The sequence below is a fragment of the Molothrus aeneus genome, chromosome 31 (genome assembly GCF_037042795.1).
Source record: "Molothrus aeneus isolate 106 chromosome 31, BPBGC_Maene_1.0, whole genome shotgun sequence".
In the NCBI taxonomy this organism is placed as follows: Eukaryota; Metazoa; Chordata; class Aves; order Passeriformes; family Icteridae; genus Molothrus; species Molothrus aeneus.
The window spans coordinates 128,395-141,877 of record NC_089676.1 but is presented as its reverse complement, the minus strand read 5'-3'; the positions used below and the strand labels follow the sequence as shown (position 1 = coordinate 141,877).

General features: G+C 59.5%; 1 protein-coding gene across 1 annotated transcript; it reads right to left on the bottom strand.

Moving 5' to 3' along the window:
• Nucleotides 1-6,265: 6,265 nt before the first annotated feature.
• Nucleotides 6,266-13,179, bottom strand: GLMP (glycosylated lysosomal membrane protein). Its single transcript, XM_066568143.1, has 6 exons — nucleotides 13,088-13,179; nucleotides 11,379-11,636; nucleotides 10,983-11,165; nucleotides 9,825-10,043; nucleotides 8,414-8,691; nucleotides 6,266-7,257 (listed from the first exon to the last, which is right to left on the bottom strand). The coding sequence occupies exons 1-6, from the start codon at nucleotides 13,154-13,156 to the stop codon at nucleotides 7,089-7,091; spliced, it is 1,176 nt and encodes a 391-aa protein (XP_066424240.1). The 5' UTR covers nucleotides 13,157-13,179; the 3' UTR covers nucleotides 6,266-7,088.
• Nucleotides 13,180-13,483: the final 304 nt, after the last annotated feature.

Below are 13,483 nucleotides of genomic sequence, written 5' to 3'. Positions count from 1 at the left end.
TGCAGGTGGCCCCTAAATTTGGGTGTGGGTGCCTGGGAGGGGTTTGGGGTGTTGGTAGAAGTTGGGGTGCAGGTGGAAATCGGCGTGCAGGTGCCTGGGAGAAGTTGGGGTGCAGGTGGAGCTCAGGGTGTTGGTGCCTCACAGGATTTGGGGTGCTGGTGGCTCCTAAATTTGGGTGCAGGTGCCTGGGAGGAGTTGGGGTGCAGGTGAAAGTTGGGGTACAGGCGGCTCAGAGAGTTTGGGGTGCAGGTGGAGCTCAGGGTGTTGGTGCCTCACAGGGTTTTGGGGTGCTGGTGGCTCCTAAATTTCAATGTGGGTGCCTGGGAGGAGTTGGGGTGCAGCTGAAAGTTGGGGTGCAGGTGGAGCTCAGGGTGTTGGTGCCTCTCAGGATTTTGGGGTGCTGGTGGCTCCTAAATTTCAATGTGGGTGCCTGGGAGGAGTTGGGGTGCAGCTGAAAGTTGGGGTGCAGGTGGAGCTCAGGGTGTTGGTGCCTCTCAGGATTTTGGGGTGCTGGTGGCTCCTAAATTTCAATGTGGGTGCCTGGGAGGAGTTGGGGTGCAGGTGAAAGTTGGGGTGCAGGTGGAGCTCAGGGTGTTGGTGCCTCTCAGGGTTTTGGGCGTTGGTGGCTCCCAGGTTTGGGTGTGGGTGCCTGGGGGGTTTGGGGTGCAGGTGGGGCTCAGGGTGCTGGTGGCTCTCAGGGTTTTGGGGTGCACGTGGCTCCCAGGTTTGGGTGTGGCTGCCCGGGGGGTTTGGGGTGTTGGAGGTGGCTCCCAGGGGATGGGGTGGGGCAAGTTGGGGTGCAGGGGGGGTTGGGTGTGGGTGCTGGGTGGGGCGGAACTGGGGTGCCAGGGCCTGGAGGAGTTTTGGGGCACCTGCAGCAGTTTTGGGGTTCCTGGGGGTTATTAGGATGGGGGTTTCTGTAGCAGTTTTGGGTTCCTGTAGCAGTTTTGGGGTTTCTGTAGCAGTTTGGGGGTGCAGGTTTCTGTCAGTTTTGGGGTTTCTGTAGCAGTTTTGGGGTGCCTTAAGCAGCAGTTTTGGGGTGCAGGTACTTGTAGCAGATTTGGGGTTTCTGGAGCAGTTTTGGGGTGCTTTTAGCAGTTTTGGGGTGCCTTTAGCAGCAGTTTTGGGGTGCAGGTTTCTGCAGCAGTTTTGGGGTGCTTTTAGAAGTTTTGGGGTGCGGGTACTTGTAGCAGATTTGGGGTTTCTGGAGCAGTTTTAGGGTGCTTTTAGCAGCAGTTTTGGGGTTTCTGCAGCAGTTTGGGGGTGCAGGTTTCTGTCAGTTTTGGGGTTTCTGTAGCAGTTTTGGGGTTTCTGCAGCAGTTTGGGGGTGCAGGTTTCTGTCAGTTTTGGGGTTTCTGTAGCAGTTTTGGGGTGCCTGTAGCAGCAGTTCTGGGGTTCCTACAGCAGCAGTTTTGGGATGTAGGTTCCTGTAGCAGTTTTGGGGTTCCTTTAGCAGCAGTTTTGGGATTTCTGCTGCAGTAGTTTTGGGATGCCTGTAGCAGTTTTGGGGTGCCTTTAGGAGCAGTTCTGGGGTGCCAGCAGAGCAGTTTTGAGGTGCCTGTAGCAGCAGTTTTGGGGTTTCTGTAGCAGCAGTTTAGAGGTGCCTCTAGCCACAGTTTCGGGGTGCCTTAAGCAGCAGTTTAGGGGTGCAGGTACTTGTAGCAGATTTGGGGTTTCTGGAGGAGTTTTGGGGTGCTTTTAGCAGCAGTTTTGGGGTTTCTGCAGCAGCAGTTTTGGGGTGCTTTTAGCAGCAGTTTTGGGGTGCCTGCAGCAGCAGTTTTTGGGTGCTTTTAGCAGTTTTGGGGTGCAGGTTTCTGCTGCAGTTTTGGGGTGCTTTTAGAAGTTTTGGGGTGCAGGTACTTGTAGCAGATTTGGGGTTTCTGGAGCAGTTTTGGGGTGCTTTTAGCAGCAGTTTTGGGGTTTCTGCAGCAGCAGTTTTGGGGTGCTTTAAACAGTTTTGGGGTGCCTGCAGCAGCAGTTTTGGGGTGCTTTTAGCAGTTTTTGGGTGCCTTTAGCAGCAGTTTTGGGGTGCCTTTAGCAGCAGTTTTGGGGTTTCTGCAGTAGCAGTTTTGGGGTGCAGGTACTTGTAGCAGATTTGGGGTTTCTGCTGCAGTTTTGGGGTGCTTTTAGCAGTTTTGGGGTGTGGGTACTTGTAGCAGATTTGGGGTTTCTGGAGCAGTTTTGGGGTGCTTTTAGCAGCAGTTTTGGGGTTTCTGCAGCAGCAGTTTTGGGGTGCTTTTAGCAGTTTTTGGGTGCCTTTAGCAGCAGTTTTGGGGTTTCTGCAGTAGCAGTTTTGGGGTGCGGGTACTTGTAGCAGATTTGGGGTTTCTGGAGCAGTTTTGGGGTGCCTTTAGCAGCAGTTTTGGGGTTTCTGCAGCAGCATTTTTGGGGTGCTTTTAGCAGTTTTGGGGTGCCTTTAGCAGCAGTTTTGGGGTTTCTGCAGCAGCAGTTTTGGGGTGCTTTTAGCAGCAGTTTTGGGGTGCTTTTAGCAGTTTTGGGGTGCCTGCAGCAGCAGTTTCGGGCTGTGTTTCCTGCAAGCCGCCTGGCCCCGCCGATAACCCGGAGCTTTCCGGTTCCGCACCCACCGGGGCTTTTCTCAGAAGCCGCCGCCGCTTCCCCGAACTGGGCTGTAAATAAGAGCTGGGGGAGGGGAAGGGGGAGGATTCACCACCAAAAATTCAAAATTCAACTGCTGCAGAAAGGGGGGGCGGGGGTGCTGCAGCTTGCGACACCCCAACACCTGGCCCGGCTGCTCGGGGGCTTTTGGGGTGGGGGAATTTTGGGGAAGCAGCTCCGAGCCCGGCCCCGAAAAATCTCTGAGGAGGGGTTCATGCAAATGCACAAAAATCCCCCAAAATACCCAAATCTGTGCTCATTTTTGGGGTTTCTGTCACGCTCCAGGTGTGGGGTTTTCCCCCGGGGAGCTCTGGGATGTGGGGGGGGCTCAGAGATTTCATTTTTTGGGGGGGTCGCTGCCCTTTCCCCCCTTTTATGGGGATCCTTGGGATCCTTTGACAGGGGATCCTTTTGGGGGGGGGGTCCTTGGGGAGACCCTGTGAATTTGGGGGGACCCCGCCCCAAGACAGCGATGCTTTATGGGGAGAGGAGCTGCCTGGAGCCCCCCCCACCCCCCATCACTGTCTTTTCCCCCAATTTTTGGGCAAGGGGGGGTCCTTGGGGAGACCCCGTGAATTTGGGGGGACCCCGCCCCAAGATAGAGATGCTTTATGGGGAGAGGGGCTGCCTGGAGCCCCCTCCATGGCAGAGAAGTGACCCTGGCGTTTTTGGGGTGCGGGGACCCCCCCAGCTCGCCAGGATTGTCCCTGCGGGGAGAGGAAGCGGGGGTGGGGGGGGTGACTCATTTGGGCTGAGATGACGAAGATTTGGGGTATTTAGGGCTGGGTTTTGAGGAGTGGGCGGGTGTCACTGCGCCGGGGGGGGCTGGGGGCCCATCCTGACTCCCCCCCCGCAATGGGGTTTTGTCCCCCCAGTTCCTTTTCCAGGAATTCGGGTGCTCCTGGCACCCCAAATCCCCTTCCCTGCCTCCCGAGCCTGGCGTTGGGCACTGGGCTCCTCCATGAAGGCTCCTCCTCCTCTTCCTCCTCTTCCTCCTCTTCCTCCTCTTCCTCCTCTTCCTCCTCTCCCGGACTCCCAGCCCCCCCGGCATGAGGGTTATGGGGGGTGTTTGGGCGTGTTTGGGGGGATTTTGGGGTTATGTGGGGCGCAGGGGATGTTTGGGGGGGATTTAGGGGCTATGAGGGGCACAGAGGGTGTTTATTGGACGCGGTTTGGGGGGATTTAGGGGTTATGGGGGACATAGGGGGTGTTTGGGGGGGGATTTAGGTTTCTGGGGGTACAGAGGGTATTGAGTAATGCGGTTTGGGGAGATTTAGGGGTTATGGGGGACATAGGGGGTGTTTGGGGGGGATTTAGGTTTCTGGGGGTACGGAGGGTATTGAGTGATGCGGTTTGGGGGGATTTAGGGTTCTGGGGGCAAAGGGGGAGTTGAGTGGATGCGGTTTGGGGGTGTTTGGGGGGGTTTAGGGGCTGTGGGGGGCACAGGGGTGTGGGGCAGGGCCCGGGGCAGTGGGTGCGGGGCAGGGCCCGGGCAGTACCGGGCAGTACCGGGCAGTGGGTGCGGGGCAGTGCCGGGCAGAGGCAGCGGTGACTCAGGCAGGAATGTGCTGGCAGCACACGGCGTTCCTGTGCCGGTGCCACCGCCCGGGCACGGCCCCGCAGTCACTGACCCCGCACCCGCTGACCCGGTTCTGACCCGGTACTGCCGGGCCCTGCCCCGCACCCACTGCTCCGGTACTGACTCGGTACTGCCCCGCACCCACTGCTCCCAGGGAGCTCCCAGTGCACCAGAGGCGGTACTGGGGTCCCGGACCAGAGGCGGTACCAGAGGCGGTACCGGGGGGTCTCGGACCAAAGGCGGTACCAGAGGCGGTACCGGGGGGTCTCGGACCAAAGGCGGTACCGGGGGGTCCCGGGCCAAAGGCGGTACCGGGGTCCCGGACCAGAGGCGGTACCAGAGGCGGTACCGGGGGGTCTCGGACCAAAGGCGGTACCAGAGGCGGTACCGGGGGGTCCCGGAGCAGAGGCGGTACCAGAGGCGGTATCGGGGTCTTGGACCAGAGGCGGTACCAGAGGCGGTACCGGGGGGTCCCGGACCAAAGGCGGTACCAGAGGCGGTACCAGAGGTGGTATCGGGGTCTCGAACCAAAGGCGGTACCAGAGGCGGTACCGGGGGGTCCCGGACCAAAGGCGGTACCAGAGGCGGTACCGGGGGGTCCCGGACCAAAGGCGGTACCAGAGGCGGTTCCGGGGGGGGGTCTCGGACCGGGCCGGCCCCGCCCCGCACACGGACCGCCCGGAAGGCGCTGCCGCCGCCCGGTGGCCAAAGGCCGATACTGCACCTCGGGCTCCGCACATGCGCAGTGGCGCTGTCACCACTCGCCGGTACCGGCACCGTGGGGCTGAGGGGCCCCGGTACAGGCCCCGCGGGGTTGAGGGGCTCCGGGGGCTGCCGCCGGTACCGCCGGTGCCTCCCGGTGAGGAACGGCCGCAGGTGCTGCCCCGCCCGGGCCGCCCAGAGCCCAAAGCGCGGAGCGGCAGCACCGGTGCCGCCCTCGGGCCAGCGCCGCTGCTGCCGCCTCGTGGTGAGAGCGCGGTACTGCAGGGGCCGCACGGGGTGTGAGGAACGCGGCGGGGACCCCCGGGATGGGGAGGGGGCGCCCGCAGACCCCTCATCCTGCCCCAGACCCCTCACCCTGCCCCAAACCGCTCACCCTGTCCCAGACCCCTCATCCTGCCCCAGACCCCTCACCCTGCCCCAAACCGCTCATCCTGCCCCAGACCCCTCATCCTGCCCCAGACCGCTCATCCTGCTCCCGGGATGGGGAGAGCAGCTGCCCCAGACCCCTCATCCTGCCCCCGGGATGGGGAGAACCGCACCCCCAGACCGCTCATCCTGCCCCAGACCCCTCACCCTGCCCCAAACCGCTCACCCTGTCCCAAACCGCTCACCCTGCCCCCCGGGATGGGGAGAGCCGCACCCCCAGACCCCTCATTCTGCCCCCCCAGGGACAGCAGCGCCCCCAGACGCCTCAGTTCCCTGCTCAAAAACCACAACGAGGTTTCCCATGGAACCTCCCCCGCTTTCCCTTCCTGCCCTCCTGTGGCTTTGGCTGCAGTGGACCAGGGGGTTCCTGCTCTGGAGGGCTGAAAAGGAAGTTTGGAACTTTCTGCTGGGTTTTTGTTTTTGCTTGTTCCTCTTTCAGGATACAGACCTCAAACAGTTCCCTCAGCAGGGGCAGCTCCCTGTGAGCAGGGACAGCACCCCAGAGATCCTGGAGCTGTGTCAGGGAGGTTTAGGATGGATTATCAGGAAAAGGTTCTTCCCCCTGAGGCTCCCCAGGGAATGGGCAGAGCCCCAGGGCCGCCAGAGCTCCAGGAGGGTTTGGGAAATGCTCCCAGGGTGGGATTTTGGGGTGTCAGTGCAGGGCCAGGGGTTGGACTGGGTGATCCCTGTGGGTCCCTTCCAGCTGAGATTCCAGGATTCTGGGACTCTCCCAACTGACAGCCCAGCCCCTGGACCCTCAGTGACCCCACAGCTCAAGGGAACCCCCTCCCCAAATTCCACACCTCAGTTCTGGGCCAGAGGCTCCCTTGGCTCCTGCTGAGCTCCAGCACCCTGCTCACCCTGCCAGGAGCTGCCCTCCTCCTCCTCACTCCCAGGACAGCATTCCCACAGGAACCTGTGTCTAGAAATCCACTTTATTTGGTTGAAGACAAAGTCAGTGATGGAGAACTCGGAGCCAGCAGGGCCCCAGATCCCTGTGAGAGCCCCGAGGAGCCCCAGGCCATGGGCAGCAGCTGGGATCCAGCACCTGGGCTGCACCTGCCCTCCAGGGCCCCACAGGACACACCTGAGCTTGAGCAGTGCTGGGACTGGCACTGGGTGTCCCTTGCATCCCAGCAGGAAGGGGGAGCGGGGAGGAGCTGGGATGTGCTGGGAGCAGGAGAGGGGCTGGAGCCAGCCCTGGGTGTGGCACTGGAGCCAGGCCTTGGCCAGCAGTGGTTGTATCCCTTGGGAGAGGAGGAGGAAGAGGAGGAGAAGGAGAAAAGGAGGAGGAGGAAGGTAAGAAGAGGAGGAGGAAGAGAAGGAGAAAAGAAGGAGGAGGAGGAGAATAAGAAGAGGAAGAGAAGGAGAAAAGGAGGGGAGAAGAAGAGGAGAAAAGGAGGAGAAGAAGAAGAAGAGGAGGAGGAAGAGAAGGAGAAAAGGAGGAGGAAGAGGAAGAGGAGGAGAAGGATTTTCCTGACCAAACTCCCCCCCTCCATCGTTTCCCTTTGCTGCGTGGATCAGGAAAAATCCGGGCAGGGAGTGCAGGAGTGGCAGTGGGGAGGGGGACACAGGGGTGAGGTGGGCACCTGCAAGTGTCCCCTGGTCCCCTCGAGGGGCAGAGGGGACGCAGAGAGGGCGGCAGCAGCCACGGCCACTCCCGGGAAGGGAATCGGGGAATCCCGGGAATGGGAGGAGCCCGGAATGGGAGGGGAGGATCCCGGGGGTCTCTCGGCCCGGCCCCTCAGTTGATGGGCTCGTACTCCGAGTAGCGCCTCCTCTGTGCCAGCAGCACCAGGCAGCTGCCCAGCAGCAGCACGGCCAGCGGGGTGCCCAGCGCCACGGCCGCGATGGAGATCACCAGCGGCGAGAAGGTGTCCCTGGGGGGCTCCCCAAAGCCCAGCAGCACCGACCTGCGCGGGGGTGGCACGGATCAGGACAGGGGTGGGCTCTGTCCCATGGCTGGGAGCCCCAAAGCTTCCCCACCCCAGAGGGTCAGGCCAGGGAGAGGCTCCTCAAGGAACTGTGGAGCCTTTGCTGCAGGATTAGAGGGGAACTCTGACTTTGGAATGGAGATTGCTACTGAATAGAGAAACCCTGTGACCTGCCAGTCCCCAAACTGCACATCCTTAGTGACCAGCAGCATCCTTGCAGACCCCTCTGCACAAGCAGCATCCCCTCAGACCCCTCAGCACATCATTATTGACCAGCAGCATCCCCTCAGACCCCTCTGCCCATTGTTAGTGACCAGGAACATCCCCTCAGACCCCTCTGCACATCATTAGTGACCAGCAGCATCCTTTCAGACCCTTCAGACCCCTCTGCCCATCATTATTGACCAGGAACATCCTTTCTGACTCCTCTGCCCATCATTAGTGACCAGGAACATCCTTTCTGACTCCTCTGCACATTGTTAGTGACCAGGAACATCCTTTCTGACTCCTCTGCACATCATTAGTGACCAGGAGCACCTCCTCAGACCCCTCTGCACATTGTTAGTGATCAGGAACATCCCCTCAGAGCCCTCTGCACCAGCAGCACCTCCTCAGACCCCCCTCACTCACCAGCTGAGGCACCCCAGACCCCCCTCACTCACCAGCTGGGGTACCCAGACCCCCTCACTCACCAGCTGAGGTATCCAGACCCCCGAGACCCCCTCACTCACCAGCTGGGATACCCAGACCCCCTCACTCACCAGCTGGCGTACCCCAGACCCCTCAGACCCCCTGACTCACCAGCTGAGGCACCCCAGACCCCCCTCACTCACCAGCTGAGGTACCCAGACCCCCTCACTCACCAGCTGAGGTACCCAGATCCCCTCACTCACCAGCTGGGGTACCCCAGACCCCTCAGATCCCCCTCACTCACCAGCTGAGGTACCCAGACCCCCTCACTCACCAGCTGGGGTACCCCAGACCCCTCAGACCCCCCTCACTCACCAGCTGGGGTACCCAGATCCCCTCACTCACCAGCTGGGGTACCCCAGACCCCTCAGACCCCCTGACTCACCAGCTGAGGTACCCAGACCCCCTGACTCACCAGCTGAGGCACCCAGACCCCCTGACTCACCAGCTGAGGTACCTCCTCTCCTGGTACACGTGTCCCTCCTCTCCCCCAAAGGACACGTTGAGGACGCTGACGGTGCAGGTGCTGCCCAGGCTGTCCCCAAAGAAGGCCTGGAGCAGGCTGGCCCCGGGCAGGCTCCCGTTGGCCACCTGCAGCCCCCCTGCCCTGCACTGGATGCCGTCCTCGCGCCGAGGGCTGGGCGAGCCGTAGGCGGCCGCCTTCCACTGCAGGAAGGACAGGGGGCAGCTGCTGTTCGGGGCCTCGGCCACCAGCGACAGCTCCTGCGGGACAGACACACGGACAGGGGGTCACCCCGGGGCAGGAGCACAGGATTCCCGTCCATCCTGTTAATGGGTATTGAGCTAGCTAATGGACTGATAGTAGATTAATATCAATTCTATTAATGGATATTGATCTATCTAATAGATTGATAGTAGATAAATATAAATTCTATTGATGGATATTAATCCAATAGATTGATATTAGATTACTATAAATTCTATTAATTGATCTAATAGATTGATATTAGATTGATTAATATCCATTAATAGAATTGATATTAATCTATCTAATAGATTGATATTAGAACTATTAATATAAATTCTATTAATTGATATTAATAAAACTAATAGATTGATATTAGATATCAATTAATAGAATTTATATTAATCGATCTAATAGATTGATATTAGATTAATATAAATTCTATTAATGGATATTAATCTAACATATTAGATTAGACAGATTAATATATATATATTAATATTATATTAGACAGATTAATATAAATTCTATTAATGCATAATAATCTAATAGATTGGTATTAGATTAATATCCATTAATAGAATTTATAATCTATCTAATAGATTGATATTAGCTAGATTAATGTTAATTAATAGAATTTATATTAATCTATCTAATAGGTTGATAATAGATTAATATAAATTCTATTAATTTATATTCATCTACCTAATAGATTGATATTATATAGACGGATATTATATAGAGTAATATAAATTCGATTAATTGATATTAATCTATCTAATAGATTGATATTAGCTAGATTAATGTTAATTAATAGAATTTATAGTAATCTATCTAATAGGTTGATAATAGATTAATATAAATTCTATTAATGGATATTAATTTATCTAATAGATTGATATTATATAGACGGATATTATATAGAGTAATATAAATTCTATTAATTGATATTAATCTAATAGATTGATATTAGATTAATATCAATTAATAGGATTGATATTAACCTATCTAATAGATTGATATTAGCTAGATTCATATCAATTCTATTAATTTCTATCAATCTATCTAATATCAATCTATTGGATAGATGATATCAATGAACATATTGATGAATTGATCCGTCAGCTGCCCCAGGGCCCTCCCGGCTCACCTGGAAGACGCTGGGCGTGTACTCATCGTCGATGGAGCTCCGGGCCCGCAGGCGCCGCGCCGCCCCCGCGGGCTCCACCGCGGCCAGCTGGAGCAGGAACCGGGAGCCGTTCCCGCGGGGCAGCACCCCGGCCAGGATGAACTCCAGCTGCGAGCTGTCTGCCGTGTGCAGCAGGCTGGGCAGCGGCCTGGCACGGCCACCGGCCTCGTAGGCTGTCACCTGAGGGGACACGGGGACAGCCAGGGACAGGGGGCGACAGCCAGGGACGTGGGGCAAAGGGACAGCGAGGGACAGAGGGCAAAGGGACAGCGAGGGACAGAGAGACAGCGAAGGACAGAGGGACAGAGGGACAGCAAGGGACATGGGGCAAAGGGACAGCGAGGGACAGTGAGGGACAGAGAAACAGTGAGGGACAGGGGGACAGGGACAGCGAGGGACATGGGGCAGAGGGACAGTGAGGGACACAGAGCAGGAGGACAGGCAAGGGACAGAGGGACAGTGAGGGTCAGGGGGACAGCGAGGGACGGCAAGGGACAAAAGGACAGTGAGGGACACGGGGCATAGGGACAGTGAAGGACAGTGAGGGGCAGCAAGGGACAGTGAGGGACCAGGGGACAGTGAGGGACAGGGAGACAGTGAGGGACAGTGAGGGACAGCAGGGGTCAGAGGGACAGCAAGGGACACGGCGCAGAGGGACAGCGCCTGCCACCTGGGCAAGCTCTCTGCCCCCTGGACATGTCCTCTGCCCCCTGAACAAGTTCTCTGCCCCCTGGACCAATTCTCTTCCTCCTGGATGTGCCCTCTGCCTCCTGGACATGTCCCCTGCCTCCTGAACTGCCCTCTGCACAAGTTCTCTTCCCCTGGACGTGTCCCCTGCACCCTGAATGTGCCCCCTGCACCCTGGATGTGCCCCCTGCCCCCTGGAACTGTCCCCTGCCCCCTGCCCCCTGGATGTGTTCCCTGTCCCCTGGATGTGCCCCCTGGACGTGTCCCCGACCATGGACATGCCCCCTGCCCCCGGATGTGCCCCCTGTCCCCTGGATGTGTCCCCTGTCCCCTGGATGTGCCCCCTGCCCCTGGATGTGCCCCCTGTCCCCTGGATGTGCCCCCTGGATGTGTCCCCTGCCCCCTGCCCGTGTCCCCAGCCCCCGGCCATACCCGGAATGCCAGGCTGCCATTGGCGAAGGCGCCGCCGGGGTCGGTGGCCGGGACCCCCCTGAGCTCAGCCGTCAGGGCCGTGTGGTTCAGGGTGTGGTTGAGGCTGTCCCAGGAGAACTCGGACAGGTCGTAGGTGGGGTAGAAGAGCTCTCCCAAAGGTTTGGCCTCGCTGAACTCGAAGAGCTGCAGGGAAGGGAGGGGAGAGGGGCTGGGAGCACCGGCAGGATGGGAGATTGTGCTGTGATCCAGGGAACGGGGCACAGCTGCCTCAGCCAAGCAGCTCAGACACTTCCCTGGATGGGAATGGGAATGGAGGGGATTTCCCTGGAGCTGGGAAGCTGCCCAGGGACCCTCTGCACCCCCAGCTGTCCCAGAGCAGCCCCTTGCCAGCAGTACCTTGGTGAAGACCACAGCCGAGGAATAGACCACGCTGTCGGGAGGGTCGATCCAGACGGCCCCAGCAGGACTGGGTGACAGCAGCTGGGTCCAGTTGACCCTCAGGGCACTGCTGGGGCTCCGCGTGGCCACCAGGAGCACAGAAGGGGCCCCGATGCTGCTCCACACGTAGTGCAGGCTGTCCTCAGGCCCCACCGCCCGCACGTGCAGCAGGTTCACAGAGGAGCTGTTCCAGCCAGGGTTGTACTCCATGGACACCTGTGGGGCAGGGACAGGGCTGGAGGTGGCTCCTCCCAGCATGGAGGACAACCCCAGCATGCCGGGAGGTTGGGACATTGCAGCTGCCTCTGCTCCCGTGACTCTGCAGCCCTGGTGTTGCTCAACACGCTCGGTCAGCATTTCACAGCTTTGAGCTGCTTCCCATCCTAATGGCCCTTCCCTTCCACAGCCCCTTCCCATCCTAATGGCCCTTCAGTTCCACAGCCCCTTCCCATCCTAATGGCCCTTCAGTTCCACAGCCCCTTCCCTTCCACAGCCCCTTCCCATCCTAATGGCCCTTCTGTTCCACAGCCCCTTCCCATCCTAATGGCCCTTCAGTTCCACAGCCCCTTCCCTTCCACAGCCCCTTCCCTTCCACAGCCCCTTCCCATCCTAATGGCCCTTCCCTTCCACAGCCCCTTCCCATCCTAATGGCCCTTCCCTTCCACAGCCCCTTCCCATCCTAATGGCCCTTCCCTTCCACAGCCCCTTCCCATCCTAATGGCCCTTCTGTTCCACAGCCCCTTCCCATCCTAATGGCCCTTCCCTTCCACCGCCCCTTCCCATCCTAATGGCCCTTCTGTTCCAAAGCCCCTTCCCTTCCACGGCCCCTTCCCTTCCCACAGCCCCTCCCTTTCCCATCCCACAGCCCCTTCCCTGCCACAGCCCCTTCCTTTCCCACCCCATAGCCCCTTCCTATCCCACAGCCCCTTCCTTTCCCACCCCATAGCCCCTTCCTATCCCACAGCCCCTTCCCTTCCACAGCCCCTTCCCATCCCGTCCCACAGCCCCTTCCTTTCCCATCCCACAGCCCCATCCCTTCCCATCCCACAGCCCCTTCTTTTCCCATCCCAATCGCCTTTCCCACCCCACGGCCATGCTGGTCCCACTGGATTAGGACAAAGGGACAGAGATGGGTGGCCCTGGGACCTGTCGCTGCAGGACAGGGGTGGCAGGGCGGGGTCACCCAGGACAGAGGGAGGGCTGGGTCAGCTCCAGCCCCACGTGGGAGCCCCTTTTCCCCCCAACCCCCTCAAGGCTGGGGCCCAGAGGGTCCAGCCCAGCCCCTGCTCCGGACAGGATCCCCCGAGAACACAAACTATCCCAGAAGTTTCTATCCCACAAACTATCCCAAAACTTTCTATCCCACAAACTATCCCAGAAGGTTCCCTTCAGCACGAGCAAGAACTTCTTAACGCTGAGGGTGCCAGAGCTGCCCTGGGCGAGCACAGTGTCCCACCCGCAGCCACCTGGATGTCCCTGGGTGTGTGACCCCGGTGTCCCGGCACTCCGAGATCCCAGGAGGGGACACGGGGGGGGGTCTCATCCACCGCCGCAACGCGGGACGAGCTCTGCGCCCGGCCCCCCCAGCCCCGGTACCCCCGGTCCCTCCGGTACCCTCAGCCCCGGTCCCGGTAGCCTCGGTCCCGGTAGCCCCGAGCCCCGCTCACCTTCCGGCCCCGCTCGGCCCCGGCCGCCGCCAGCAGCGCCAGCAGCGCCAGCCCCGCAGCGGCGGCCATGGCGCCACCGGCCCCGGCCACGGCTCCGCCCCGGAACCGCCTCGGAACGGCCCGGGAACCGCCCAGGGACCGCCTGGGGAACGCTGGGAACCGCCCCGGTACCGCCCCAGGACCGCCCCGGTACCGCCCCAGGACCGCCCCGGTACTGCCCCAGGACCGCCCGGGAACCGCCCCAGGACCGCCCGGGAACCGCCCCGGTACCGCCTCAGGGCCGCCCCGGTACCGCCCCAGGACCCCCCGGTACCGCCTCAGGGCCGCCCCGGTACCGCCCCGCGCGGTAAAGGAGCCCTTGTGAGCGCCGCTGGGTGCGGGATGCGGATGGAGACA